Below are 27,322 nucleotides of genomic sequence, written 5' to 3'. Positions count from 1 at the left end.
GTTATTGGCACACTGTAGGTATTCATTCTCTATTTAAAAGCCATGGATTTCTTCATTTATTGTCTTTCTATCATTATCTACTAAATAATTATGGACAAAGAGAAGCATCACTGACAATAACACATAACATCGCCTGAGTACTTAGTATTTCCTAAACACCATATAAAACCTTTGAAACTTTATTTAATAAAACCTCATAATAACCCTGTGGGGTGGGTAGCATTGTCGTTCCCACTTTACAGATGAGGAAATTGAGGCACATGGGAGCAAAGTCCCATAGCTAGTAAAGGAACCAGCTGGTTTCTCAACCTGTGTGGTCTGAATCTCCAGCCTCATCTCTTAGCCTCTCTACTGCTAGTCCTGATGGTGTTAGATTTACTTGGAAGTAATTCTCATTTTTGAATTGTAAAAAAGGAGATTTAGAAAGATTGAGTGATCACTTTTCAGTCTATTTGAGAATACCAGATTGGTCAGGCTATGGCCCATTGATTCCCTTGATAAAGGGTAGCATTTATAAAAGGCCAGAGAAGAGCTTTGGGACACATTTAATGGATGTTGTCAGCAGGGAGAGAGGGTGATGGGTCTAAGAGGGGAGTGCCTCCGGTCTCTCTCAGGCAGCCTTTTGCAAGATTTAAGCCCTAATGCCCTAAGGTACCTGTTATATGTGATGAATTAACTTCTTTCCTAGACATCTAAAATGGTACTGTGTCACTGCTATCCTTGGGAGAATTGAGCAAATAATTACTCAAATAATTTCTTGTGTTCTGTGGTTTAAATGCAGATCCCTAGTTGACAAAAGGCTGCCTGGCAGTCCATGCATTTCATTTTCCTGGGATCATTTCAAAGCTTCAGCACTACCAGTTAGATAAGAAACTAAGTTTTGCTTTAAAGATTTTCACCAAGTGATTTCAGAAGTTAACATACTGTGTTTGTTTGTTTGTTTTCCCCTGTTGTTGTTTTTTAAATCAAAATGAATAAACTCTCCTAGCAATCTCGGTCAGTTATGTGCAGTTTTGCTGCCTTGAAGCACTTTTTAGGCTAGTAACAGTTTTTTTCTCTTTACTTAACGATGTGAGTTCTGTATGTTATTAGAAATTCAAGTTTAAGCATAGTTATTAGTAAAGAGCTTGAAAGTGTTTATATTTGATCAGTGACATGGTGACAGTCACTCTAAATGAGAAAGAATGGATGAATTATATTTCCCCACCAATGCTGAGTTGCAAAGGTAACCTACCACAATCAGGATGATTTATTTATTAATCAGATGCTTATGAGCATGAAAATAAAGGTGTGTACCAAATTGTGTGGCTGAACTGAATAGATTTGGTGGCACTTATGTTACTAGAGTCACAGTGCATATTATTTTCAAATGCAAGCACAGGGTTTTTATCTCTATTTGAATGTTTGGAACTATGATCTTACTCATTAAATACATTGAAGGTTGACTGGAATTGTTGATTGATTTAATCAGCAGTCAAAGCAACTTTTTATATATATAAAAGAACCTTTCATGAGTGATTATTTTTAAAAAGCCTTCTGTAGCAGTTTTAATATTGCTTTCTAAAATAAATGCAAATATATACTCAAGATATAAAATTTGGAATTTAGAGGAAGGAAGTATAAGAAAGTAAAAGAAAATCACTCCAAAATCTCACCACCTATAGATAATCTGTTTTAACAGTTTAATTTTTTGACAGCGAGAGTGAAATTTATCTTACTGTCTTAGTTTAGATTAAGCCAGAAGCAGACCCTGAGCTCAGGATTAAGTACAAGAGATTTATTAAGGCAGTGCTCCTAGGAGGAAGCAGTAAGGGTGTGGGGGATTCAGGCTAGGGCAGGCAGGAAACTCATCAAAGGTGCAATTTTAGGTGAAAGGTTAGAGGTACCCTGATTCTGGTGGGGTTCTGGAGTGTAAATGTTACCCCAGCCATTGTCTCCCTTTGAGGTAAAGAACCTCCAGTGGCTTTGGGCTGTGGGCGCTGAGGATGTGGAACTTGTACGTAACTTCTGGTTCCCTGCAAAGAGGCTCCAGAGCCCTTAGGAACTCTCTGAGGGTTGAGAGATGAGCCAAGGTGAGGGATGGGCACAGTGAACTGATTAAACGGATCTAGCAGAGTTTGCCATTCTTGTTTGTGCAAGGAGGCAGTGCATCCATGCTCAGTTGCTAAGTCATGTCCAACTCTTTGTGACCCCATGGACTTTAGCCCACCAGGCTCCTCTGTCCATGGGATTTCCCAGGCAAGAATACTGGAGTGGGTTGCCATTTCTTCTGCCAGGGAGTCTTCCTGACCCAGGGATCAAACCTAGTCTCCTACATTGGCAGGTGTGTTTTTACCATTGAGCCACCAGGGAAGAGTAGATAATGAATAAATATATTAATATTGAGGGATAGAAGTAGAGGCAACAATGGTACATAATTAAGCATTGTCTTTTCCCTTCCATTCAACTCAGTGCTACTGATAGCAAGGTTATTAACATGTTGGCTTGTAACAATTGATTTGATTCCCTGTTGTAGAAACTGAGGTACAACTGACAGACAAACTGCCCTTAGACTGGTGCTAGCTGTTGAGGCCAAGGTGTGATCCAGTGTGGCCTGGGTTGAGGGGTGAGAACGGAATAGAGCTGAAATGGGGACTGTGGGTGAATAGCAGGATAGATTCTCAGAATCTTAGGGCCAATTTTAAGATGGGAGAAAAACATGAGATCTAGATGCCTTGGGACAGATCAAGAAATGAAAAGGGAAAGGGAACAAAGGACACCAGAAAGAGTCATAGAGGTTGGACTGGCTAGGCTGAAATTTATGGGGAAAGGAGAGGAAACCATGGTGCCAGTAATCCATATGATCAGTACTTGGAAATTATATTTGACATTTAAAGTTATGTTTATGTTCATATTTTAGAATTGATGTGCCTGCTAGAATGGGTGTTCCTGCCAAACCAGGGAATTCTGGGGCCACTGGAATGACAGTCATCTCTTGGAGATAGAAAACTCAGAATCTCCCGCATTCTTTCTGGTTGCTCAGCACCATCTTATTCTTCCCATCTGTGTTGAGAATTACCTTTCAGCCTTAAATGAGACCCACCCTCCTTGAGCTGCTTCTTGGTTGACCTACCCATGCTTTTAAAAATGGGAGAACAAGAAATAACTGAACATTTTAGATTAAATAAGGGACTCTCAAATCCTGCCTTTTAGAGTAATTATTGAAGTAATTTTAAATATTCAGCATGAAACTAAATATAGATGCTAGTGATGTCAACAAAGAGGACCTTTGTTGAAATAGGGTCACAAGATGCACTTGCCAAATATTAAAAAATTTTTTTTGTAAGTGGTTTTATTTATTTCTAGGGAGAATCTAGTGTTACTCTAACTGACCCACTTTCAGTTCAATACCTGTATACTTTGGTTCTTATCTGTTTCCTCTGCTGGGAAACTGTCTTCTTTCTTATTCCATTATTTACTTCCTTCAAATGTGGCATCTTCTTCATAATTACTTCCCACTTTGGTAGAATTAATTACTCTCCTATGATGTATTTGTTGTTCTTGTTCAGTCATTAAGTTGTGTCTGACTCTTTGCTACCCCATGGACTGTAGCACACCAGGCTCCTCTGTCCCTCACTATCTCCTGGAGTTTGCTCAAATTCATGTCCATTGAGTCGGTGATGCTATCTAACCATCTCATCTTCTGTCGCCCCCTTCTCCTTTTGCCTTCCATCTTTCCTAGCATCAGGATCTTTTCCAATAAGTCAATTATTTGTATTGGGTGGCCAAAGTATTGGAGCTTCAGCTACAGTCCTTGCAATGAATATTCATGGTTGATTCCCTTTAATATTGAGTAAATGATACACTGCCATACCTTGATTAGAGCACTTTTTTTTTTTTTAGGACTTACTGTATTTTATTATGGTTTCTAGTTTGTTTTTATCAAGGGCAAAGATGATGTCTTCTTTATCTTTGGGTTCACAGTGCTTGTGATCCAGTGCAGTCTTGAAACTGTCTCATAAAAGCTCATGAGCGCTCCCAACTTTGTAATCAGTGATGTAGTGTTAGTGGTTCACAATGTCAGGGTGTTTATATGACAGAAATCAGCCAATGCAACTTTAGGGTTCCCCCATCTAACAGTCAACTGTTGAAAATTTATCAGCTCTTCATTGTCAGTGACATTCTGCTACACGGAAGATACTCAACAACCATTTGTTAAAACGAAAAAGAAAAAAAAAACACCTTATTTGTTGAAATTGAGGCTATTTTGATATACAATGGGAAAGTTGCCTTCTCTTCCAGAAGTCTTATCAATTTAATTTGTGACTTTGCATTATGGTAGAATTCCTGCGAGTACTGTTAATTATTGTAGGTTGTTATCACCACAGGCTTTAACAATGAGTGTTATATGTTTGGATCATCAACTCAAAATATGAACATTTTTTTGTTTCCTGATTATTTGGCTTGCAGGGTGGAGTTTTAGTAAAAATTACCGAAGCATGCCCTCTTTTGAACTGCTCAGAAAAGGATCACATTCTCCCAGAGAATCAGTGCTGCAGTGTCTGCAGAGGTAAGAGGGCTTGGCAGTGGGGCTTTGGGTGGAGGTGGGTTTGGGGGGAAGTTTTAACGAATAGTGTGATTATAATAACATGGGTCCAAAACTCAGCTACTCAAAAATGTATTTATCCTATTTATTGCCCTTGGTTATAGTCTTATCAGTTGAAAAAGGATATAATCTATGTGCTTCATAGGATGGTTGTGGGGATTAACTAGGATAATGCATAAGCAGCTAGCATTATGACTAACACATGATAAATATTCAATAAATGATGGTTCCTATAATAATGATAACATTTCCTGTAATAATGGCTATTATTATATTAATAAATATTATCATTATTATTACATTTTCCCTCATGAGTGGGTTTGGAAAGCATTCTTTTAAGCTTTTTCCACTGGCCAATTCCCTTTTCTGCCAGAGGATGACATATGCTGAATCCTTACACATAGATTTATATACAGTTTTACTTCCTGCAAGGAAAATAGGCTTCAACTAAGTAACACTTAAAGTGAAGTGAAGTTGCTCAGTCGTGTTCGACTCTTTGCAACCCCATGGACAATAGCCTACCAGGCTCTACCGTCCATGGGATTTTCCAGGCAAGAATACTGGAGTGGGCTGCCATTTCCTTCTCCAGGGGATCTTCCCAACCAAGGGATCAAACCTGGGTCTCCTGCATTGCAGACAGACGCTTTACCGTCTGAGCCACCAGGGAAGGCACTTACCTGGTAATTAATTCTTGAGCAGAAATGGTTTTCTTTCCTCTTGCTGGAATTCTTCTGTTTTCCAGATTTATTCTTATTTCTTCAAATCCTCTGAATCAAATATTACTTCCTCTCTGAAACGTCTCACCCAGGAAGAATTAAATAGATTAGTAGAATCTAAAATGTATTCAAATTTTACAAAACAAGTCCAGTTAAACTAATAGCTTTTATTTTGAATTTTTACCCACCACAAAGTCTTTTCCACATTCTCACATATCCAGTGAGTTACAGTCTTTTTTATTTACCTCAGAAGTATCTAGAGTTAAGAACCCAGGAGCATAGCATTTTAGTTCAGGTTATATCATATCTTACTTTTTTACATTTTTTCTCTAGCATAAGCCTTGACAGATCATTTCTGCAAAGGGCCACAGCTTTTGGTGGGGTCAGAAGGTTTCCATTGCAACCACTCATCCCTGCTGTTGTACTGCCAAAGCAGCATAGGCAATGTGCATGCTCAGTTGCTTCAGTCGTGTCCAACTCTTTGCAACTCCATGGACCGTAGCTCACCAAGCTCCTTGTCCATGGGATTCTCCAGGCAAGAATACTGGAGTGGGTTGCCATGCTCTCTTCTAGGGGATCTTCCTGACCCAGGGGTTTAACCCGTGACTCCTGCACCGCAGGTAGATTCTTTACCGCTGAGCCACCCGAGAAGCATAGGCAATAGGTAAATACCCAGTTTAGTGGTTGTGTTTCATTAAATTTCTATTTTGAGAAACAGGTGGCAGCTCGTCATTTGCTGACCCCTCCTCTAGTTCCTTCTGATAAACAAAAGTATCTGTTTGATCATGGCAGGTTTTCAGCTGAGACTGAGATTTCTCTTTGTGGTTAGTCATAAGAGAGTTATCTTTTGGTAAAATTTCCAGAAAAACTTAATACATGGACAGTCGCAAATGGCTGTTAGACCTCAAGTGTGCCATCAGAGGATCTCCTCTGATTTATCTGCTTTCTTGCCTACAGGTGTATTTGCAGCTGAGATGCTTTAGAAAGACTAAAGATTGACTGGATATTGCAGAGAGATACATTTATTGGTAACTGATTGGGTTGTTAGGTAGCTCTTACAATTTAATGCAAAATCCATCACTTGCTATTTGTTGAGGTGCCAGGTGGGACTCAGTTTATGTAAATCCTTTTCTGATTTATGGTTTCATTAGAACAGGCTTATTGATTATCCCACAGAAAGTCAAGAAGATTTTCATTGCTCTGACCTAATTTACAATAGAACAAGTGCCGCTGCTTTGCTCACACTTCTCAGAAAAGCAGATACTTTTTTTTTGAACCAATGAAGATGCTGAGAGAGATGATATCTCATTGAAAAGCTGACTCATTCAAGGCTCCCGTTGTTAGCGACTCGATGGCTTTTTCCCAAAGCTGACTCAGCTTTGAGGGAAAGTGGGAGGCAGGAGTAGGGCTTCCTAGATGAGATCATAGCTAGAGCCAGTTTGTACAATTAAGGATTTTCTTCTTTCTCCCGCCTGCTTCCTTCTCAGCCAGAATACTATCAGCTCCTTTATTTGGCAGCTGATCGTTGTTTTTTTGGAGATGTCTGCGTCTGTGAGTGAGGGAGTTATTTATGTCTCTTGACAAGTCTGTGTTTTAAAGGAACCAGAGCACTTCTTCAGAAAAGATAGGGTGGGCAGGCCTTTTTTCTGGGGAGCAGGTTGAGTGAAACCATTTGGGCATATGGATTCTCTTAGGATTCTTCTACTTATGCCAATCTCAGAATTCAGACCCTGGAATAAGAAAAGCATTATTTTTGACTGAAGCCCTTTTCAGCACCATTTACTGCCATTACCCCCTTTCCCATCGACCCATTTACAAGAGAGGAACCCAGAACATTTCATCCACTTGTCCACATACTTAGGCTTGTTCTGCACATTAGACAGTCAGAAAATGATATTTGGGCAGTGGGGTGTTCTTTTTCATAAAAATATAAAATTTATATGATGAACAAAAATTCATCCAGATGAGCTCAAGAGTCCTTGAATCTTACTCTGTCTCTTAATTTCTATTTCCCAAGAGCATGCTTGGAAGTAGCCTAAGGGTCTCTCAAAATACTCTGGGAAATATTTTTCCCCTTTGACTTCTGCTTGTCTTTTACCTTTTCCTCTGTGTTCTTGTTTCTGTGCGGAGTCTTGGAAGATAAATGGCGTGGTGGGGGGTGGCTGGACAATTTTGATTCTGACAAGACGAGGAAAGCCTGGTGGGCCTCTTCGAAGGCATGTTATTCAGTTCTCGTCTACCCCCTCCTCCTTGCCCCTCTCAAAAGCAGAAAGTAATGAAAAGGTGAGAAACACTCAATTTCTATGTAAAGTCATTTCTATCCTGCATATGGAAGGGCTGTTCCATTTCCTTTGTGGATTGAAAGAGTCTTTTGATTGGCAGGTAGCAAGCAAGCAGAGAGCTGGGACTCCCGTGACCTGAAATTGGTATTTAAGGGTTGAGCACATTGGTGTGGTGTGATTTCAGCTGTGTGGTTTCTGCTTTCCTGATGGTATTGATTACAGACACAGATGTGGCTATGCCCTCTTTCAAAACCTGCACTGAAGGCCCTTCAATTAGCATATTTATCATCTCTCTCTGTCTTACTAGGAATGTCAGGTCATTAGTCTGAGGGAAATCACCGCTCAGTAACATTCCTCAGAAGTCTGAGTCAAAACCTTTCTCATGCCTGTTTGGGGATTGAAGTTCTCCAAGGTTTATTTTCATTAGGCTTGGACTGAAATTTGAGAAGGCAGAGAGGGTGCTTTTCCTTTCTGACCTTCCCCCTCCACCCTCCTGCCTGCAGCCTCAGTTGACTGATTAAATCAAATCCATAAAGCTCTCCAACTTTTAAAAAATAATGCTTGTTTTAATGACCACATTTTATGAATTGTTTCTGTAATTGTAGGAGAAAAGGGAGGGATGAAGATATGTCCATACCATTTAGAATAAGCCTGTCATTTTCACGCCAGTGACATTGAATGAAATTATTTTTAGTATCAATGTCAACTTTAAAAAATGTGCAACATAAATGTTTCAATTTAAGTTTTATTTGGGGCAAAGTGAGGACTGCAGTCCAGAATACAGCACCTCAGATAGCTCTGAGAAACTGTTCCAAAGAGGCAGGGTGGATAGGTCACTATGTATATGATTTTGGTGAAGGGGGAGTAAAACACATATGTTTTCCCAGAAGGTTTCTGCTAGCCTCATGAAGCTGTTTGCTAGTCATGAGAAACAGTTGTCACCATGAAGGATTTTAGTGCTTTTCTAGATATGAGGAGATATGAGAATTGGGCTCATTAATCGACTCCTGAAAGTATCTAATGATCTGGAGACCTGTCCCGTCAGTTCTTTCCAGGCCACAGAATGCCTGATTTCTACTGTCCACCCTGAACTCCTTTCAGAGGGGGTTGAAGGTCAGCAGTAGCAGGAGCGCACGATTTAGTTCTTGTAGAGGTGGATGGCAAGTGTCAGTTTGTAGTTGGCACCAGCTGAAGGCTTTTTTTATCTGTGGAACAGTGTTAAGACTCATTCGGGGGACTTATAACTTGGTTCCTCAACACATAACTTGTTGGCTTGATTATGAAGCTTTTTTTATTTAACTGAGTCATGTCTATTTTTTTGTATAACAGTGTAATGATACAGCTCTCCCCATCCCCTCACTTCTGTTCAAGGAGGCTATAGTTTCGTATGGAGTTTTTCTCTTTGGGGAAATCAGAGCTAAGACCTTACAGTTAAGAATAACAGACTCTGGCTGATTTACATTGTTCATTGTATCAGCTGAACTGATATCTGGACTCGTTGCATGGACACCTTACCTCTTGCTGCTGCTGCTGCTGCTGCTGCTGCTAAGTCGCTTCAGTCGTGTCTGACTCTGTGCGACCCCATAGACGGCAGCCCACCAGGCTCCACCGTCCCTGGGATTCTCCAGGCAAGAGCACTGGAGTGGGTTGCCATTTCTTTCCCCAGTGTGTGAAAGTGAAGTCGCTCAGTCATGTCTGACTCTTAGCGACCCCATGGACTGCAGTGCACCAGGCTCCTCCATCCATGGGATTTTCCAGGCAAGAGTACTTGAGTGAGGTGCCATTGCCTTCAAACCTTGGGTCATGACAAATACTGTAAATAATTTTTCTACCCTTTAAAGAAAAATTGAAGTAGTCAGCTGACATGTAGTTAAATCCACAGGGCTCCTGGTATAGTCAGAAGGCTTTTAGGGACAGAACTGCAGGACAAGTAGGGAGACGCACACAAAAAGTCAAGGTAATGGATGTTGGCAGGGGGAAGTCACTTTGCAATTGCTGGGATCCAAGGTCTTAGTCACCAGCAGCACCACCAAGAACAGCTCCAATCACTGCTGTAGTTTCTGTCTGATGCCTCTGGCCAGTTTGTGCCAGCAGCATAAAATTTGTTTATCCTCATCATTACCAAAAAGGCAATGGCACCCCACTCCAGTACTCTTGCCTGGCAAATCCCAAGGATGGAGGAGCCTGGTAGGCTGCAGTTCACGGGGTTGCAAAGAGTTGGACATGACTGAAGTGACTTAGCAGCAGCAGCAGCAGCAACATCATTACCTTGCGGCAATGGCTATAGCAGGAGTCCATCTACCTAAGTGTAAGGCCACGAGGGTGGAGAAGGGGGAGTGTGTACTGGAATAACATCTATGCTTCTGCCTGGGAAGAAGTAATGAAAGCATGGATGTAGCCCCAGCAGAAAGATTGCTCGTGAATTGCTGGTGTTCTCACTTAACGGGGGGAAAAAATGCCAACTTGACCATATAGTCTCAGGATCGCTCCAGGAAAACACAACAATCATTTGGCCCACCCCAGAATTCTTGACACACTCCTCAGGGTTTTATTCCTTTCATAATCAGCTCTAATTGTACCTTGAATGTTGCCAATGACTCTGGAGGGTTTTGCTGCATGTTGAAGATTTTCAGTGTTGGAGAAAAAGTTCTTTTCGCATCTGTTCCCAACGTGTTTATCTGTAATTTTAATTCATGCTCACTTGCCTTGTCATCTGGCTTGGGCTGAAATTAGTTGAGATTATTTGTACTATTTAAGGCTTTATGCCCTTCAATTAAACCCTCCCAAAGAGTCTTGGCGGTGCATGATTTTCTTTTTGTCTAGTCTTTGTCTTCATCTTAGGTGAATTTGTAATTGAAATGGGTTTTAGAGGATTTCAGTGTAATGGAGATAAAAAGAGACTTGGAAAAGAGGCACTTAATGAGAAGGTAAGCTAGTGCCTAGATAGAGGAGCAGGCAGTTTGTAGATGGGCCAGGTGCTCTGCCTACTGATAGAAAAATCGCTGCAGCCATGGACCATGGTGGGCACTGGAAAGCCAGGTCTGTATTTTCAACTACTGAGGCTGGGAATACAGGGCATTTGGAGGAGAGAGTCTCGGGGAGCCCATGAATTCTGTTCTCTTAAAAGTGCTGCAGTGGATCCAGGCCCAAGGAGTCTGGGGAAGGAGACACTTTACCCCAGAGAGAAGGCTTGAAATTAAGGCCAAGTTGCCTTGGACTGGAAGACCCTTAAGTGTGACTACTGTCGAAAACCATGAGCTTTCTAAGAACCTATGAGAATCCAGAGAGCTCTGTCTCTAGCAGGTCACAACCTCTGCCATGATGTCACAACCCTCTGTTCATAGAAGCTGAAGGAGTGTCCTCACCCCTGCAGCACCCAAGCTTCTGTGGCATGTATGTTGGTTGTAAAGTTCACTAGGGCATCTGGTTCTCATAAAGAACCTTTGGGCCTTAGACCTCCTCTAGGGCCAGTCCATGGGAGGAGCTCTTTCCATACCAACTAGGTACATTGGAATATATTGTATTCAGTGTACCTTTGCTCTCTGTGACGTTCAGGGTTGGGCAAGCAGCAGTGCTGTGAGGGGTATTGGCTTTCTAGGATTTGAGTTAGGGTGGGGAAATCTGGGGTGCGTTTTCAGATCGTCCATCATTTCAAAGGTAACCTGGTTGCCTTCTTGCAGATACATTAGGGGCACATGATTGAGAGCAAGTGGTGATGCTCTATGTGGAATCAGACTTTATATTAGAGAAACTAAATCCTGCTCTTGAGTAGTGACCCATTCAGTCCTTGCTGTGGAAGAAATCACAGTAGTAAATCATACAGATGCTTATCCATCGTTGGCCCTAGATAAAGCAGAAAGAGTGGAAGGTTTGCTGTGATTTGAAAAGTTACAGAGTGGGATCTGGAGAATGGCAGTGTGGGGCCTTCATTATGATGGGCAGGGGTTTTATATGCAGTTAAGCCAATGGATTTAAAGAAACCAAAGAGGTTTTTTTGTTTTGTTTTTTTTTAAATAAGTGTTATTGGTCTTTCACTGGTAATAGAACTCTAGATTCAGAGCCATGAAGGGGAGTCCAAATTGAAGATGGCTCCCAATGAAAGGAGAAAATATGACCTCAACATTTATGCTTCTTCAGTTTCTTTGAGCATGTTGTAGACACATGCTGCTTCCTGTGTTTGGAAATCCTGTGCCTTGTCCAGCCAACCTCACTCATCCCTCAAATCTCCTTTCGATACCTTGCGTTAGGGCCCCTCTGTGTGATAACATTTTGGAAGCACCTTGCTCCTCTCCATCACAACATCTCCCATAACCCAATACTCAACAATAGCCATCCTGACTAGAGTGTTAAACGAATGAGGGAATGTTTATGCTGTTTATGGCATTTCCGTTTTATCCCAGTTTTCTAGGACAGTGGCTGGACACACATCATGGGGCTTAATATTTGTCAAACAAATGAATGGTATCTCTGCCAGGAACTAAAATTAAGGAAGCGGTTGGAGTAAAACCTGGAATTCCATTTCAGCAGATTGTGTGTCTTCCTCTGAGCATCTGCTCATTTCCACCACTCAAGTGTAAATAAGTTCCAAATGGATATTTTGGTGTCTCATCCAAGAATGGTGTTCTGTTGTGTGGTGTTATTTCTCTCTTGACTTTAAGTCCCCAAGCAACAAAGCAATGGTGGACTGTATCCTGGAGAAAGAAACACGGTTTGTTCCTTTGGAAAGATTCAAGGCATGTCATGGACTAGAAAATGCTGAGTGATGGAGTAGTGGTCTCCGGGTCAGGTCAGCATTCCTTGAATGTCCCTTAATGAGTAAAATCATGGCTGGGATGTCATGTAGAGTGGTGGAGAGAGACTGGGCATTAGAATCATATTGGAGTCTATATATATCTTTTAGGCATTGCCTACCAGCTGCAAGACCACAAGAAGGTAATTAACATCTTTGAGTCTTGGTTTATTCATTTTAAAGCACTCTTCTAATTTTCCTTTTGGAAGACGGAGGATTTAGTCATCAACTCTACAAATATTTCCTGAGTGTTTATTGTGTGCTGGATATTGCCTTAGGCACAAAGGGAACAAACTTGCAGGGTCCTTTCCCTTGAAGCAGTGAGCTTCTAATGTGGAAACAGACATTCAACAAATAAACACAGAAATGAACATGTAATTAGTAACTGTGCTACCTGCTATGAACAAGAAGAGAGTAGTATAGGAGAGAGTAATGGGATTTTCTTTACACTTGAGGGACAAGAAAGCCTTCTCTGAATAGATGATCTTTAAGCTGGGACTTGACAACTGAGTAGAAATTATTCTGGCAGGGATGTGTCATAGGTTCTGAGTTGGTGGGACAAGCTTGCAAAGACTCTGAATCAGGAAAGAGATTGGAGTACAAGAGGAATTCAAATAAAGGCTGATAAACTCGGGGGTGGGGTGGGGGGGGTGGGGAGGGGAATGACAGGGAGAGGAGAGCCTTGTTTGTCATTTCAAATCAGAGTTAAGAATTTTGCATTTTTCTTGAGAAATTGGAAAGTCTTTGGGAGAAGACTTTTAAGGGGATGAGTGACATGATCCAATCTATGTTTTAAAAGGATTTGTTTGTGGGGAAAATGGATTAGAGAGAAGCAAAAAGGGGAGCAGGAAGGCAAATGAGGTGCTTTCTTTTTGAGAAAAAATAGTTCGGAGTAGGTTTTTTTTTTTTTTTTTTTCTTATTGCTGTGTAGTGGAGGAAAAAAAGAGATTCCAGAGATATTCATGAAATAAAATGAACTTGGGAAGGGGCAGTATTTGAAGAGAGAGGACAAAGATGACTCCTTTGGGGGGAAAAAAAGATGGTTTAAGTGAATAAAAGTGCTGCAGATTGATACGGAGAACTTGGAGAGCATGGATATCAGATTTAAGATCAAGAGTGCAGTTTCAGCTGAGTGAGCCATGAGACGACTCTGAGGTCATCCAAATTGAATGTCAGGTGGGCCGTGGCTATAATGATGTAAAATATGTGAAGTGAGGTATACAAGGCAGTGTCACTTCCTGTCTGTAGAGGGCTGTGGGAGCCTTTATTATTGCTTCTAAGTCACTTCAGTTGTGTCACACTCTGTGTGACCCCATAGATGGCTCCCCACCAGGCTCCCTCGTCCCTGGGATTCTCCAGGCAAGGACACTGGAGTGGGTTGCCATTTCCTTCTCCAATGCATGAAAGTGAAAAGTGAAAGTGAAGTCGCTCAGTCGTGTCCGACTCTTAGCGACCCCATGGACTGCAGCCCACCAGGCTCCTTAGAGGAGGTGAATGTTCTTAACCAGAGACCAGAAGAGACAGGGCACAAACATTGACGTTGTTTCGATTTCTCTTGAGAACAGATTGGCAAAACCTGCAGTTGGGTCCTAAATGGGCCTCTTTGAAAACTTTATTGGGCATAGAGATCTACAAACAGCATCAGAGAATAGTCATTAGTAGTTGTCTATGCTCCGAGGTTTTTAAATCATAGAATAATAATTTTCTTAGTGGTCTTAACAAGAACTTGAGTTAAATCATAACTCTGCCACTTCCTGGCTGTGTTACCTTGGATAAGATAGTCCCAACCACATTTTCCTAATCTATAAAGTGAGAATAATACTAATCTTTAGAGTTGTTGTGCCTGACAAATTGGAAAAAGTCAACAAACAGCGACTTTTATAACAAAAGTGTTCTCTGTCTTTGAACCACTGCCATTTAGACGATGTTGCTTCGTGTGCTTCCAATTATAGGATAATAATTACAGAGACTCTGGTGGTGATTTAGTCATTAAGTTGAATCTGACTCTTGCGACCCCATGGACTAGAGCCTGCTAGGCTCCTCTGTCCATGGGATTTTCCAGGCAAGAATGCTGGAGTGGGTTGACATTTCCTTCTCCAGGGGATCTTCCTGATCCAGGAATTGAAACCAGGTCATCTGCATTGCAGGCAGATTCTTTACTGACTGAGCTATGAGGGAAGCCCACAGAGACTCCAGATTCATTTATTAAAATATTCAAGTAAAAGAACATGGCTATTGAGTATGTATGGACGCATATGTGTGTGTATTCTGCAGTCTGGCCACAACTTCTAATGCTGGGGGAAAAAGATACTGATTAAAGAAAGAAGGTGACGTTGAAGAATCTCATGCATCAATCTGTATTGATAACCAGCTGCTGAGGAAAATATTGTACCAAGAGTTAGTAAGAGGACTAGAGAAAGACAGGCGGCAACTGAAGACAGATATCCTGAAGCGACAGGTCTGTAAGTTAAATGCCATGCCTCTCAGACAGCAGACAGGAAAGACTAAACTTTTAGAAAGATGTTGAAATGTGGAGAGTTGATTGAGGATTTATGACTTGGCAGCCAGCTATCTTGGGGTGGTTTTGAAGAATGCAGATGAGCAGCTGGGGTGATGAAAGTGCTTTAAGACTGGATTGTGGTGATTCACTGTATAACTGTGTGAGTTTACTAAAAATCATCAGTTTGTCTTTACAATAGGTAAATTTTATGGTATGTAAATTGTACTTCAGTAAAAATGTTTAAAGAGAAATGGTGACTAGCAAACTAGTCCCATTAGCCTTCTAGTTGCTCAAGAGGGGGCATTAAAATACCACTGTAGATTCATCCACATCTCCATTCACTCATTAATTTAACCACCCGTATTTCTACCTGTCAATTTTTGCATTCGTCTATAAGCCATCCTTCTCCACAGACAGCTATCCTTGTGTGAAAAGCTTTGAGTTGAAAGAAATGAGTCAGACATAGATCTTGACTTAAAGAAGTTGAAGTGATTAGAGTTAGTATTTTACAAGAATATTTTAAATTGCCCAGCCTTGTGTACATGCGTGTGTGTGTGTGTGTGTGTGTGTGTGTGTATGAAAAAGAAATCTAAAATGTAATCTGCTTGAATCTAGGCATGCAAAACGGAATATCTTTTTTATCCCTTGGAGTATAGGATGCTTATAAAATTGTTGCTTTTTGATTAAGAACCCCAGCATCAGTGACACCTGGATCGTGGCTCTGTGTACTTTCACTCATGTCCTAACTTCTCTGAGTTGGTGCCACATCCGTGAAATAGGGTTATAATTCCAGTTTCATAGGATTGTTGATAGAATTAAGTGGAATAATGCATCTGAAACACTTTACTGAGCATCTAGCATATATTTTGTGCTTGATAAATGTTAATCATTCTAATTACAACGTGCCAGATTATTTGAGGTTCTTCAAACTTACTCTTCTTCCTCAAGGGTTGGAGTCCCATTCCTCCCACTGGAATCTGTGTCTTGCAGATCCTGTGTCTTGCACAAGTTTCTACCTGTGATGAGTCAAAGGTCAAGTTTGGCATCAGCTAGAAGGGATTTCTTCTTCTCTGGAACACTATGATAGTTTGTACTGCTCACATCTTGCTTAACTACTTCTGTGTTTGGCTTACCTCACCTTAGAGTTTCTAACTCTCTTGTGGTCATGGAATGTCTCAAACACCAGGGTCTTGCACTGAGTAGGTGATTGTTCACTCATGCAGAAAGGCAAGCATGTACTGAATAAATACTGCTTGAATGAAGGCTTGAGTTAATTAAAAAAAAAAAAAAAAGAACAACAACACATGTTTTTTGATACAATGGTGAGGCCCAGACAAAGTGGATTTGTCCATACCATTAATCTGTCTCATGGGCCCTTCATTGTCTTTGAAATACATTTGACCCAACTCTCTGCATTGTGAATTGACATGGCATATGCCTGCTAGAGAGATGTGCATTGGAAAGTCAACAGTGTTTGAGGGGCTTTGTTCTGGGCTATCAAATGTTTGTGGAAAGTGAAGGACAGTTGCATATCCTAGAGAAAAAAAAGTCATGCAACAAAGGGTGTTCATATAACATTGAGTCAAACTTTATAATAAAAGAAAATGTGACAACTTAATTATTGATCAATTGTGATGTGGGGAGGGAAGTCCAGGCACTTCCTCTGGCAAAGAAAGCTATGATACTCAAAAACTGTCCTTTTACTAACAGAAACATCAAGTACTTTAATGGTTATTATAAGCCTTTTAAGTCCTTGTAAAAGTGTTCTTGGCTGACAGAGGTTTCACATTTTCAATAAGTTAAGTTTTTACTCTGATTTTGACTGAGGCAGTCACCAGTTAACAGGTCAGATAGTGAGGCTGGATATGATATTATGCTCCCCTCAGCCTTTGGATCCACTTTCTAATGTCACAAGCAGTGTCTACATCTTTCACTTTTTTTTTTTAATATTTTTATATGTGAGAGGATATATAAAAAAACAAATTATATAGGCCTTGGAGTTCCCCAGACATAATTTAGAATCTTGGCATGTCCACTTATTAGCTAGATATTAATGAGTTTGAGCTTGAGCTTCTCTTTTCTTATCTTGAAGCTCAGGATAGCAGTGTTATCATCAAGTTGTTTTGAACTTTAGCCATCATTGTCAGCAGTACTGTTATCATAATCATTATCATTCTTATCACAGAGGCTAACATTTAGTGACCTCCTAGTGTGTATCAAGCTTTGCTCTAAGTGCTTTATATGAATTAACCCATTTAACTTGTTCCACACAAATTAATAAGGTATATTATTATCCCCATTTAAAACATCTTAGTGTAATGCCAGATATAGGTGCATGAATATTATTATTTAATAGGAGTTATTATCTTTTATCCTAAGAATGTTGGTTTAAAATTCTGTCTCAAAAGAACATTCTAGAATGTTATCACCAAAAGGAGTTAAACTTCGAGTTTATATAGTTCAGTGCTTTTTATATTTTTTTAAAACCAGAAACTGTTGTTCATATAATCACTGTTTCAACAGTATAAAAGCAAAGCTGTTCTATTTGAATCAGGGCTGGAGGACTTGAGCTCTGACCAACAACTCAGCTGTACCCAAGACTGAGGAATAGCGTGAAAATCACTGATGTTGTCCTTTCTTGGTATATGTACCTAGACAGGCAAAATGACTTATTGTGTTTATTAGTAAAGACCCTGAATTATGTATTAGATCTCTTCTCCAAGATCACTTGTTTTCTATGAGAGTACAGTATGTGATATAGCAGTGTAGTTATTATCTGCTAAAATGTATGAGTTAAAAATGATAAAACACCTTTTATATACCTTGTTACATTTGAACTTCACAATTCCTGTGGTGGGTATAACCTAAAAATGCATAATATATAAAATTTTTTGAGGGTTGGGAGATAGGTAGAATTGGTAATAGAGGTAGGACGAAAAAAAACACACACACACAAAAAAACCTGACCAGAAAAAAGATTGATTCCATTGAGATAAGTAAGCACACTGGGGTTGGCATTTGCCCAGAGGTCAATTTTTAATCCCTGGTGGTAGAATCTGGCTTCTAATGGACTACTGTTTAGGTAGACAGGAGGAAAAGCCTGAGGCTTGCATAAGTAAAGAATCTTGAAGGGTATCTCCTCAGTGGGTGACTAGGAAAAATCTGCTCTGTAAGAGGAGACTTGCCTGTCAGTCGTGACTCTAGATAGGGAGTATGGCAGAGAAAAGTTTGCATTCCTGAAAGCTTAGAATCTAAATTTATTCTACCTGTGTGGCTCAATCCATATGTCCCAAGGCAAAATGTAGTTTAAAGTGATTGTGGGTTGATAGTTCCCTTGGGCATCTGACAAAAGCAAACACAGATCCTCTCTGAAGAAGTACAGTTTCAAAGCCCAAACCTCAAATAATTCCTGCAGATTAAATCCTAAAAAACATGAGCTCACAAAGAATCATAAAAGAATCACTCAAAACACAAAATGGTAACCATGCAGGATACTCAGTGAAACAAACCAGAATCAGAAGACTGAAGATGTTGGAGTTGTATGTGTAAAATGTACGTCTAATATGTTTTTAAAAAGCAGAAATCAAAAGAGGAAAGAATGAGAGACTACAAATTTGGCCAAGGAGATTTAAAAAGAAATTGAATTTTATAAAATAAAAAGAAAATACAAGTAAAATAAAAATGAGGTGGATGACTGAGAGAATATGACTCTACTTGAGAGAATTAAGAGACCGAAAGATACATCTAGAAGTTAAACAGAATTCTGCATAGAAAAAAGAGATGGGAATATTAAGGCAAGTAGAAGTAACATGGAGGAGAGCTTAAGAAAGAAGAATAGTAATCTCATTATAATTCTAGAAAGAGAGACTCAGTGGCAATGGTGAAGAGAGAATGTTTGAAGAGAAAATGCTTGAGAATTTTCCAAACTGATAAAAGGTTTAACCAGTCTTTATATTTAAGAATCCCGAGGAATCCGAGGAAGAACAAATAAAAATAAATTCACACCTAAAGACCTTTAAGTTAATGAATATGAAACAAAACAAAACTCATCGACTTAACTAACCAAATAAAATAGATCTTAAAAGTCAAAGAGAAAAGGTTTGTCACATTCTAAGGAATGACTGTTAGGCTAACAACTGACTTCTCAAGAGTTATAACAGAAGCTATAAACAATGGGATATCTTCAAAATGTTGAGACAAAATATGTACCTAGTAAAGCTGTTTTTCAAGTAGGAGGGTGGTCAAAGGACATATTTAGATAAATTGAAATTGAGCATCAGTTCAGTTCAATTCCGGACCTCCCTGGTGGCTCAGAGGGTAAAGCGTCTGGCTACAATGCAGGAGACCTGGGTTCGATCCCTGGGTCGGGAAGATTCGCTGGAGAAGGAAATGGCAACCCACTCCAGTACTCTTGCCTGGAAAATCCCATGGATGGAGGAGCTTGGTGCAGGCTACTGTCCATGGGGTCGCAAAGAGTCGGGCACTACTGAGTGACTTCACTTCATTTCAGTTCAGTTCAGTCACTCAGTCATGTAGTTACTGTCAAATTTATCTTCACTAAAAGGAATTTATGAAGAATATATTAAGAGGAAAAGTAACTATCCCTGAGGGAATGCTTTAGATTCAAGAAAGACTCTTGGGCAAAGAAATGTAAAACATGTGGTTAAAAAAGTATGCCTCAGGAAACATGTTCACGAATGTTTCTTATAGCTGTGCTAATAACTCAAAACCTGCAAATAAGTCAAAGTCAATATTTAGTATAATGGATAAATTGTGGAATATTTATACTATGAAATATTATATACCACTGATGAATGATAGCCACAGGCATTAATATGAATGAACAGGAAAAAAAAAAAAACATACACCATAGAGGATATGATACAGTATGATATTACAGGTGAAGTTCAAAATGGCCAAAACTAAATAATCTATTATTTAGAAATACATACCTATGTATGGTAAAGCATGTAGAAATATGTAAGGGAGTGATTAACACAATTGTTAGGGTAGTTGTCTCTGATGGCTGAGAAGGGGCTTCTTTGGGGATGTTTAATAAATAGGTACTGATAATACTTTTTGTATTAATTTTATTTGATATATTCATATATATATTCATTTTATATATTTCCTATGTATCATAAATTTTGTAAGAAAACCATTTAAAAGACTAGTCACATAAGAAGGTAGTGGAAAGAAAATTCAGAATCAACATGGATAAAAGCTTTCAAAAAGGAATAACTTCAGCAAGTTTGTGAATTAGGAGAGAAAATTCTCAGGTATAGGATGGTCCAAAGTTCTTTATTCCTCCTTATGGATATGCAAATTTACCTTTGCATATTGCCAAGGCATATTCTCATGTATGCTGACATATAATAACAATGTTTCATGCTTTATTATTTGGAAGTCTTTTATTCTCCTCTTTCCTGATGTAAAATTTTATTTGTTTCTTCTAGGTCATAACTTTTGTGCTGAAGGACCTAAATGTGGTGAAAACTCAGAGTGCAAAAACTGGAATACCAAAGCTACTTGTGAGTGCAAGAATGGTTACATTTCTGTCCAGGGAGACTCTGCCTACTGTGAAGGTAAGTGAGCTATTTAATAAAATCAACTTGTGAGAAATGTATTCCTGGTAGATATTGCTGAAGATTGAAAGCTTTCCCTTGGTTCTGGTCCTGTGGGATCCTAGAAGAAATTGTCAACTGCCTAAGATACTCTCCTCTCCTGACTTATCCAGGCTGCTTAGTAGCATGTAATAGCAAGACTTTTGAAGGAAGTTATGAAACACAGAAAGCAACAAAAGCAATGGAGCCATATCAGATCCCATGTTCTACTGTCACTGCATTTAATAATCACCAGCAAAATCCTAAATACCTCATTTTATGTTGCTTTATTTGGGAAGATCATCATCTTCGATTTCAGTTAAATGTTATGCAGTGGATTCTCTTTTGAATGGAATGCTTTGATACTACCTTCTACCCAATTGCCATCATCTTCCTCTGCCAAGGTCATGTGTTGCTATTAATAATTCCCAAACTCTTGTAAAAGCCCCAGTGACGGATGGACTCATAACTTTGGCACATGGATTAGTGTCATGATAGTAGGTTGGTGGCCTCAAGGATCCATGACCCCCTTTTCTCCTTTACAAAGCAGAGCAACTCCTCTGTCTTATGTGAACCCCTCTTTCCATGCTCAGTACTCTGGTGGCAAGTATTGCAGACTCCTGTTCCTTTAACATACCAGAGGGTCAGGAATTATTTCTGACCCTGGACTTAAACATGTGAAGTGCCCTAAAATGTAAGACCTTCCATTTCTCCAGTGCTCACTGGCTTCCTCCTGTTGGTTTAGAGAAATTGTTATAGGGAAATTGATGCTAGGCTGTTTCTCTGTCCTGGTTGGACCCAAGTACTCCTGTCATCTTTACTAACTATATATTGAACCTTAGGGACCTGTTACTCAGGAATGTGGATATCACAACTGGAATAAATGCTGCAATGTCTTGGTCACTATACTCTACTGCTTTGGTTCTCAAGTAGATCAGGTATTGTCAAGGTGAAGACAATTGATGACAATAATGGTAAATTTCTTTCCATTCTGCTGTTTTATGTTGTTGACTTCTAGCTTAACATTTGGCTTGCTAAAGACCTTGTCAGTGGTTAAGGAAATGTGTCTAATTACTGTTAGTGTATCCTGTTTTCCATTTCTTATGGGAGATTTTCTTCATTACCGTTTTGGTTCTCATTGGCAATACAGTATAAGTCTAATAGTTCTTCCCCCACTTTTTTCTACAGTTCTTTTTCTTTTGCTTACTTAACTTGATTTGGGAGACATGTCACTTGGGAGGATGAAGTTGCCCCTTTAGCTATGCAACTTTTCATCTAGCCTTAATATCATGTTATCAAGACTAGTCAATTTTGAGAAAGAGGATTATTAATTCAATGTTTCATATTAATATTTATTATTATATTGTACCTTGCACTGTTTTTGTATTGTACCTTACACTATTTTGTGTTTTTGTCAGAAAATGAATGTAGCTTTAAAAAAATAAAATATGAACATTATTTTCTCCATTCATCATGAAAAAAATCCCACAAGCCAGGTAATGGTCTGAAAAATTTAGTTTTTTACCTTCTGCTATATGTGGGATAGACTCAACAATTATAAAAATAATAGAAGGAACCTCAAAATAATGTGAATCCTGATTCTATCATTGGCAGACATTTTGGTTGTCTTTTGGAAGCAGCGCACACACCATTCCTGACTCCCCTTAGCTGTTGAGACCTGGCAGAACCTGGGAGGAAATAGCTGGCATAAATGCTATTTGGGACTCTTTGATTCTCTCTTCACTTTTGTTATGTAGAATCAGTTTTATGAGGTGCCATGTTGTGCCTACCCTTTGTGTGTGATGGAGAAGGAAATGGCAACCCATTCCAATACTCTTGCCTGGAGAATTCCATAGACAGAGGGGTCTGGTGGGCTCCAGTCCACGGGGTCACAAAGAGTTGGACACAGCTGAGTGACTATCACTCACTCACTTTGTGTGTGAGGCCTTATGCTTTTGATTCTGTTGAGCAATTTTAGGTCTAAATCCCTGTTTTCTTGAACATGTTTCTCAGCTCATTGTGTGTGCAGGGCATTGGGCCAGTGTATACTATGGGACTACCTTGGTACATGGTGATATTCTCAGTCTTCAGTCAGTTCTCTGTAATCATGGGAACATTCCACAAGTTCAAGGATAACACCTAAGAAAAAAAAATGACTAAACATTAGAGCCTATATACTGTCTAAGAATGGAAATCAGGGGAAAAAAACAATCGCATCCTGGACATTGAATGGGAAGCACAGAGAACCAAGTAGAGTGAATATCAATATTTAGAGCAAACACCCTTCTCTCTTTCCATTCTACCATCTTCAGCACGCCTGGGTTTTGGGATTATTTTCCTGTGCCTGCTTGATGGCTGCCATAGCCCTAGGCGGGATGTCCTTCTACCAGCATCCCAAGGAAGAGATGGGCAGTGGTTAAAAACCTTCTCTATGTAAGGTTCTGTCTTTTTATGTTTAAGGAAAGTTCTCCTAGAAAGTCCTTTATAGCCTCCTTTGGCTCTCCCCATGCAGAAGACTTCTGCTGTCTTATTTTTTAGACCTGGGTTACCTGCTATCCACCCCTAGGCCAATGAGATGGTTGTCTCAATGCACAATGGCTTGCGCTAATTGTGTTCCAGCCCTGGATTTGGAATAAGGCTATACTTGCCCTGAGACTAAGTGATCTTTGCTCTTTGCCTGAATTAAATATGGTCGTAGCTGTAGGAGGAGGGTATGTGTGGCTTTGGGTGGATAGAAAGCCATGGATACCACACTCTGGTATGGCAAAATGCAGTATGGCCATTTACTCAGCTTCTGTCTTCAGAATTATCCTCTGGGATGCTCACCACACAGCCAGCTGGGTACCAGAGACGCTCAGAGGCTGAGTTCATCGTCTCACTATAGCCTAGAGAGAGAGGAGTAGATATGTATGAACTGCTTCAGGCAAGTTATTTTTTACTCAGAGTAAATGGAGTGAAGATGACCCATATTATACAAATCATGATGAACAAGACTGGCTTGCAAATTAAAACAAAATATTGCACTCATTGTCCAGACTGTCTTGAAGAGCCTATTCAGGCTTTCAGTGGAAAAAGAATCACAAAAGACTTTCAGTTTTCTTAACTTCCTTGGGTAGTAGAAGAGAGATAGTGTATTAAGGGCTCTTCCTGCTCTGCAGAGATTGCCTTAGAAACTGCCATTGAGGAGACATCAGAACTCCTGGCCAATCAATAGAAGGTAATAAGAACCCTTGTCAGCTATGATACAATTCAAAGGAGGTTGTTTCATTTTTGCCTCGTCTGGCTCCAACAGGAACATTCCCCATTTTGAAAATCGCTGTAGTCGTTTTCTTGTGTTTTATGAAATCTGGTCTACTGTGACTTTTTTTTTTTTTAAAATCTTTGTGATGACAATGGGTTGGTCTTAAATAGTTTCTGGTACACTAGCTTCAGTTAGAGGTAGTATCTTGAGGAAAGTACAGTAGTTGGGGTCTATTCCTGATGTTGAATTTGAAACCTACATAGAGTCTCATACTTTTCTTAGTAAAAAAGTAGTAAAGGGTTAGGTTGAAGAATAAAGAGCGATATAGTACATATACATCATGAAATCCGCCGGGCATAGAAAGTACTACAATTACTATTAAATAATACCTTCTACTTACAGAGTGCTCTGCATTTCTTGAACTCCTTTTACATATATTATACTCTTTGAGCCTTCCAGCGAATCTTTGAGTAAAATGGTAGCATTCATCAGATGAGCTCCATTTTGTAAGCGTGGACACAAAGACTCAGAGAAATGAAGTAAAGTTAATATTCAACTCACAACTCATATGCCTTGACTTATGCTGCACCCTACCTCCCCATCCCCCACCCTGTTCCAATGTGGGCTTATTAAAAATATCTGCTACCTCCTTGATCTAATGAAATCTGAATGTATGTGAGATCTGTACCATTTAGAGTAAAAGCTCAAAGAGCTGTTACAGGGTTCCACCTCTTTCTTATCAACTGGCAATGTTCTAGAGTGGCATCTCTCCTTTAGCTGTGGTCTCAGCACGAAGGTGACTTGGAACTAGTGACAATGGACAGGTGATGGACACGTGGCCTTATGAGAAATAACTGTAAATCACTGATACTTTGGAGGGTGCAATTATCTGTTAGCTTTGTGTAACTTAGCCTAAGCCTACTGGTATACCTGCCTGAGTTAGTTGACCCAAATCTTGTGGTTTCAGAAGGGTACCTCCAACTCAGTGTTCATGACTGAAAGTAATTTTCTACAGAGTAAGCATTGAGAGTTACTAGAAAAAGTACGAACTGTGTAGATCATTAATAGTCTTCCCTGGCTCTGCTACCAGGTAATAGATATTTACAGACCACAAGTAGTAGATTGCTGCTTTTTTATAGCCAATTCCAATGTGGGAAATTGTATTTCCCAATTAAGATGATAATGAGACAATGCAGGTCAAAAACTCAGTAAATTGTCTGGTTTTTACTGGTGATTCAGTGAATTGCAACAGTTATTGTCATCAACCTATATCAATGTTTATGAGGATCTTTCTTGGAAGAGGGTGTGCTCGTAGAGGCCAATACTTTGAGAATGTGGACTTCTCATGTCTACCTCTTTTTGGAGTATTGGAAGGTAGCAGGGGAGAGCGTTCTTAGATGGAGGGACCAAGTTATATCAGTCCTGCCAGGAGAATATTGTTAGCAGTGAGGTACCCAGCATAGAAATAATGATGAAGTCCTTCCTTCCTTCTTTCCTTGTAAAAACTCAGCAGAGCTGAGTTGAAGGGTAATATGTCATGGAACAAAATGATTTTATTGGTTTCACTTTAATGATTGCATGTAAAAACACACACACACACACACACACACACACACACACACAAAGCTACAGCAACTGCTTAGCAAGGTGATTTATAATGTCTTTTGCATGACTGAAGGTGAAGACAAAGGGTCTGACCCCATAGTGTTAAGAGGCTGGGAAAGTGGCAGAAGGTCAGAGTTCAAGCAGAAAGAAAATGCAGAACTCGAGGGTAGATTTTTTTGGATGCAGAGGCTAGTGTGTGTACACTGCCATAGAAACAAGCCTCTGTGAGTCCCTGATGAAGAGAATGTGTGAAAATGGTGAGCATCCTTAAGTTATTACTGCTAATTCTCCAAGGATTAATCAGGTAACTCTTATTTTGAAATTTTCTAAAATGCATGAACCTTGCAATCCGTGAAGCCCAGTTTATGCTCAGATCTGAGGTTCTGTCTCCTAAAGTCTTGATGTGGACCGCACAGGGATCAAAAGCCTCTTATGGATTATTCATGTTTGTAAAACATTAACTCTAAGCTCCTGCTTGCATTTATTTCTGGAGATTCAGAATGCTTGAGATAAGAATACCTCAGGGATCCCCCTTTCCCTTCCAGTTTAGCCTGTATGACTAATGGAGAGATCCTCTGGTATCCAGATATGTAAACAGCCCCCAACCCCACCCTATCCTGCCAGCCTTCCCAAGACACAGAGATCTCTAGCCATTGCACTGCTTGTGATGACCCATGTGTCACTTTCATCCCAGCAGCAGACAGAGTTGCGCTTTCTTCCTGGGCCTGGCTTTTTTTTTTTTCTTTTGCCTCCGCTTCTTTATTCCCAAGGCTAATTTACAAAAGCATCTACTCTTGCTCTCCCACCTACTTAAACTCTTGCCTCTTCTTAACAACACCCACCCCTCCCATCCCCATAACTTTTTTTTTAATTAAAAGAACAAAAACCCCAAATCTAAGCCGTGGCTATTGCATTTGTGTTGAACCAAGAGTTTAATTTTAAGCTTATTACTGAGGAAGGTGACCTAGTCAAACCAGCTGGGGCAATGGTCAGGACTGGAGGTTAAAGTGGCACTTGTTTTTATTTTTTGTTTTCAATATAACCATGTTTTAAAAGATCATTTATAAGATAGTTGGAATTTTTAGTAATTTTTTTCACGATAAAAATGTTCTAAGTGTTAAGTTACCAGGCTAGCACATAGAAGCCATGGTAGCTCATCAAGTAGCTGAACTATTGTACTACAGAACTCTCCTGAGTCCCAGGGTCCTGAGAACAGAGGACCATGTACTTTTCTCCCAGTCTCAGTTAATGGCACTTCCATCCACCCTGTTGCTGAGGTCACTAGATGGAGAAGTCATTGTCAGTTCTATGTTGCCCTCACTCCCAACATCAACTGCATTGGGAAGTCTTGGTAGTTTTACTTACAAAATAAATTGCACGTTCACCCACGTCTTGCTCCGACTCTAGTCCAAGCCTCCTTTATCTCATGGTTGGTGATTGCAATGGTGTCTACTCTTGCCCCACCCGTAATCCATTCTTCAGGCATCAGTCAGAGTGAGTTCTTAAATATACAAGTCATATGATGCCAATCTGCTCTTTAAAATCATCTGATAGTTTCCCTACATCTTAGAATAATGTCCAGGCTTGGTCCTGTGTACGGCCCCGTGTGAACGGATACTGCCCGCCTCTCTGTGTTGGTCTCTTAGCACTCTGTTCTGTGTTCTCTCTTTACCCGCCACACTTGGACTCATATTCTCCAGTAGGCTTCTGCAATAGTTCTTTCTTTGCCCTGGATGTCCTTCACCTAGATCTTTGCAAATCCGTTTTTGATGGATCATTTAAGTTGTAGCTCAAATGTCACTCTTTAGAAAGGTCTTTCCTAACTGTTGCAAGAAGGCGGACCCCTTCCAGGGCCGGAAACTGGGCTTTTGTCTAACACTTGGAAATGAATTGTCTGAGGAGACACATGCGCTGACGAAGCAAGCGATTTTACTGGGAAAGGGCACCCGGGTGGAGAGCATAGGGTAAGAGAACCCAGGAGAACTGCTCTGCCGCGTGGCT

At 40.0% G+C, this 27,322-nt stretch overlaps 1 protein-coding gene across 2 annotated transcripts in view; it reads left to right on the top strand.

Moving 5' to 3' along the window:
• NELL1 (neural EGFL like 1) overlaps positions 1 to 27,322 on the top strand; it is a 1,021,410-nt gene that overhangs the window by 282,805 nt on the left and 711,283 nt on the right. For both annotated transcript variants that reach the window (XM_018043583.1, XM_018043582.1), the window contains exons 11-12: positions 4,450 to 4,549; positions 20,329 to 20,457. In XM_018043583.1, the coding sequence (XP_017899072.1) occupies positions 4,450 to 4,549; positions 20,329 to 20,457 (229 nt within the window). The remainder of the gene's footprint in view (positions 1 to 4,449; positions 4,550 to 20,328; positions 20,458 to 27,322) is intronic.

This window comes from Capra hircus, chromosome 29, assembly GCF_001704415.2.
Source record: "Capra hircus breed San Clemente chromosome 29, ASM170441v1, whole genome shotgun sequence".
In the NCBI taxonomy this organism is placed as follows: Eukaryota; Metazoa; Chordata; class Mammalia; order Artiodactyla; family Bovidae; genus Capra; species Capra hircus.
Note: the sequence above shows the minus strand (reverse complement) of the source record. Positions and strands in the feature narration are given on the sequence as shown.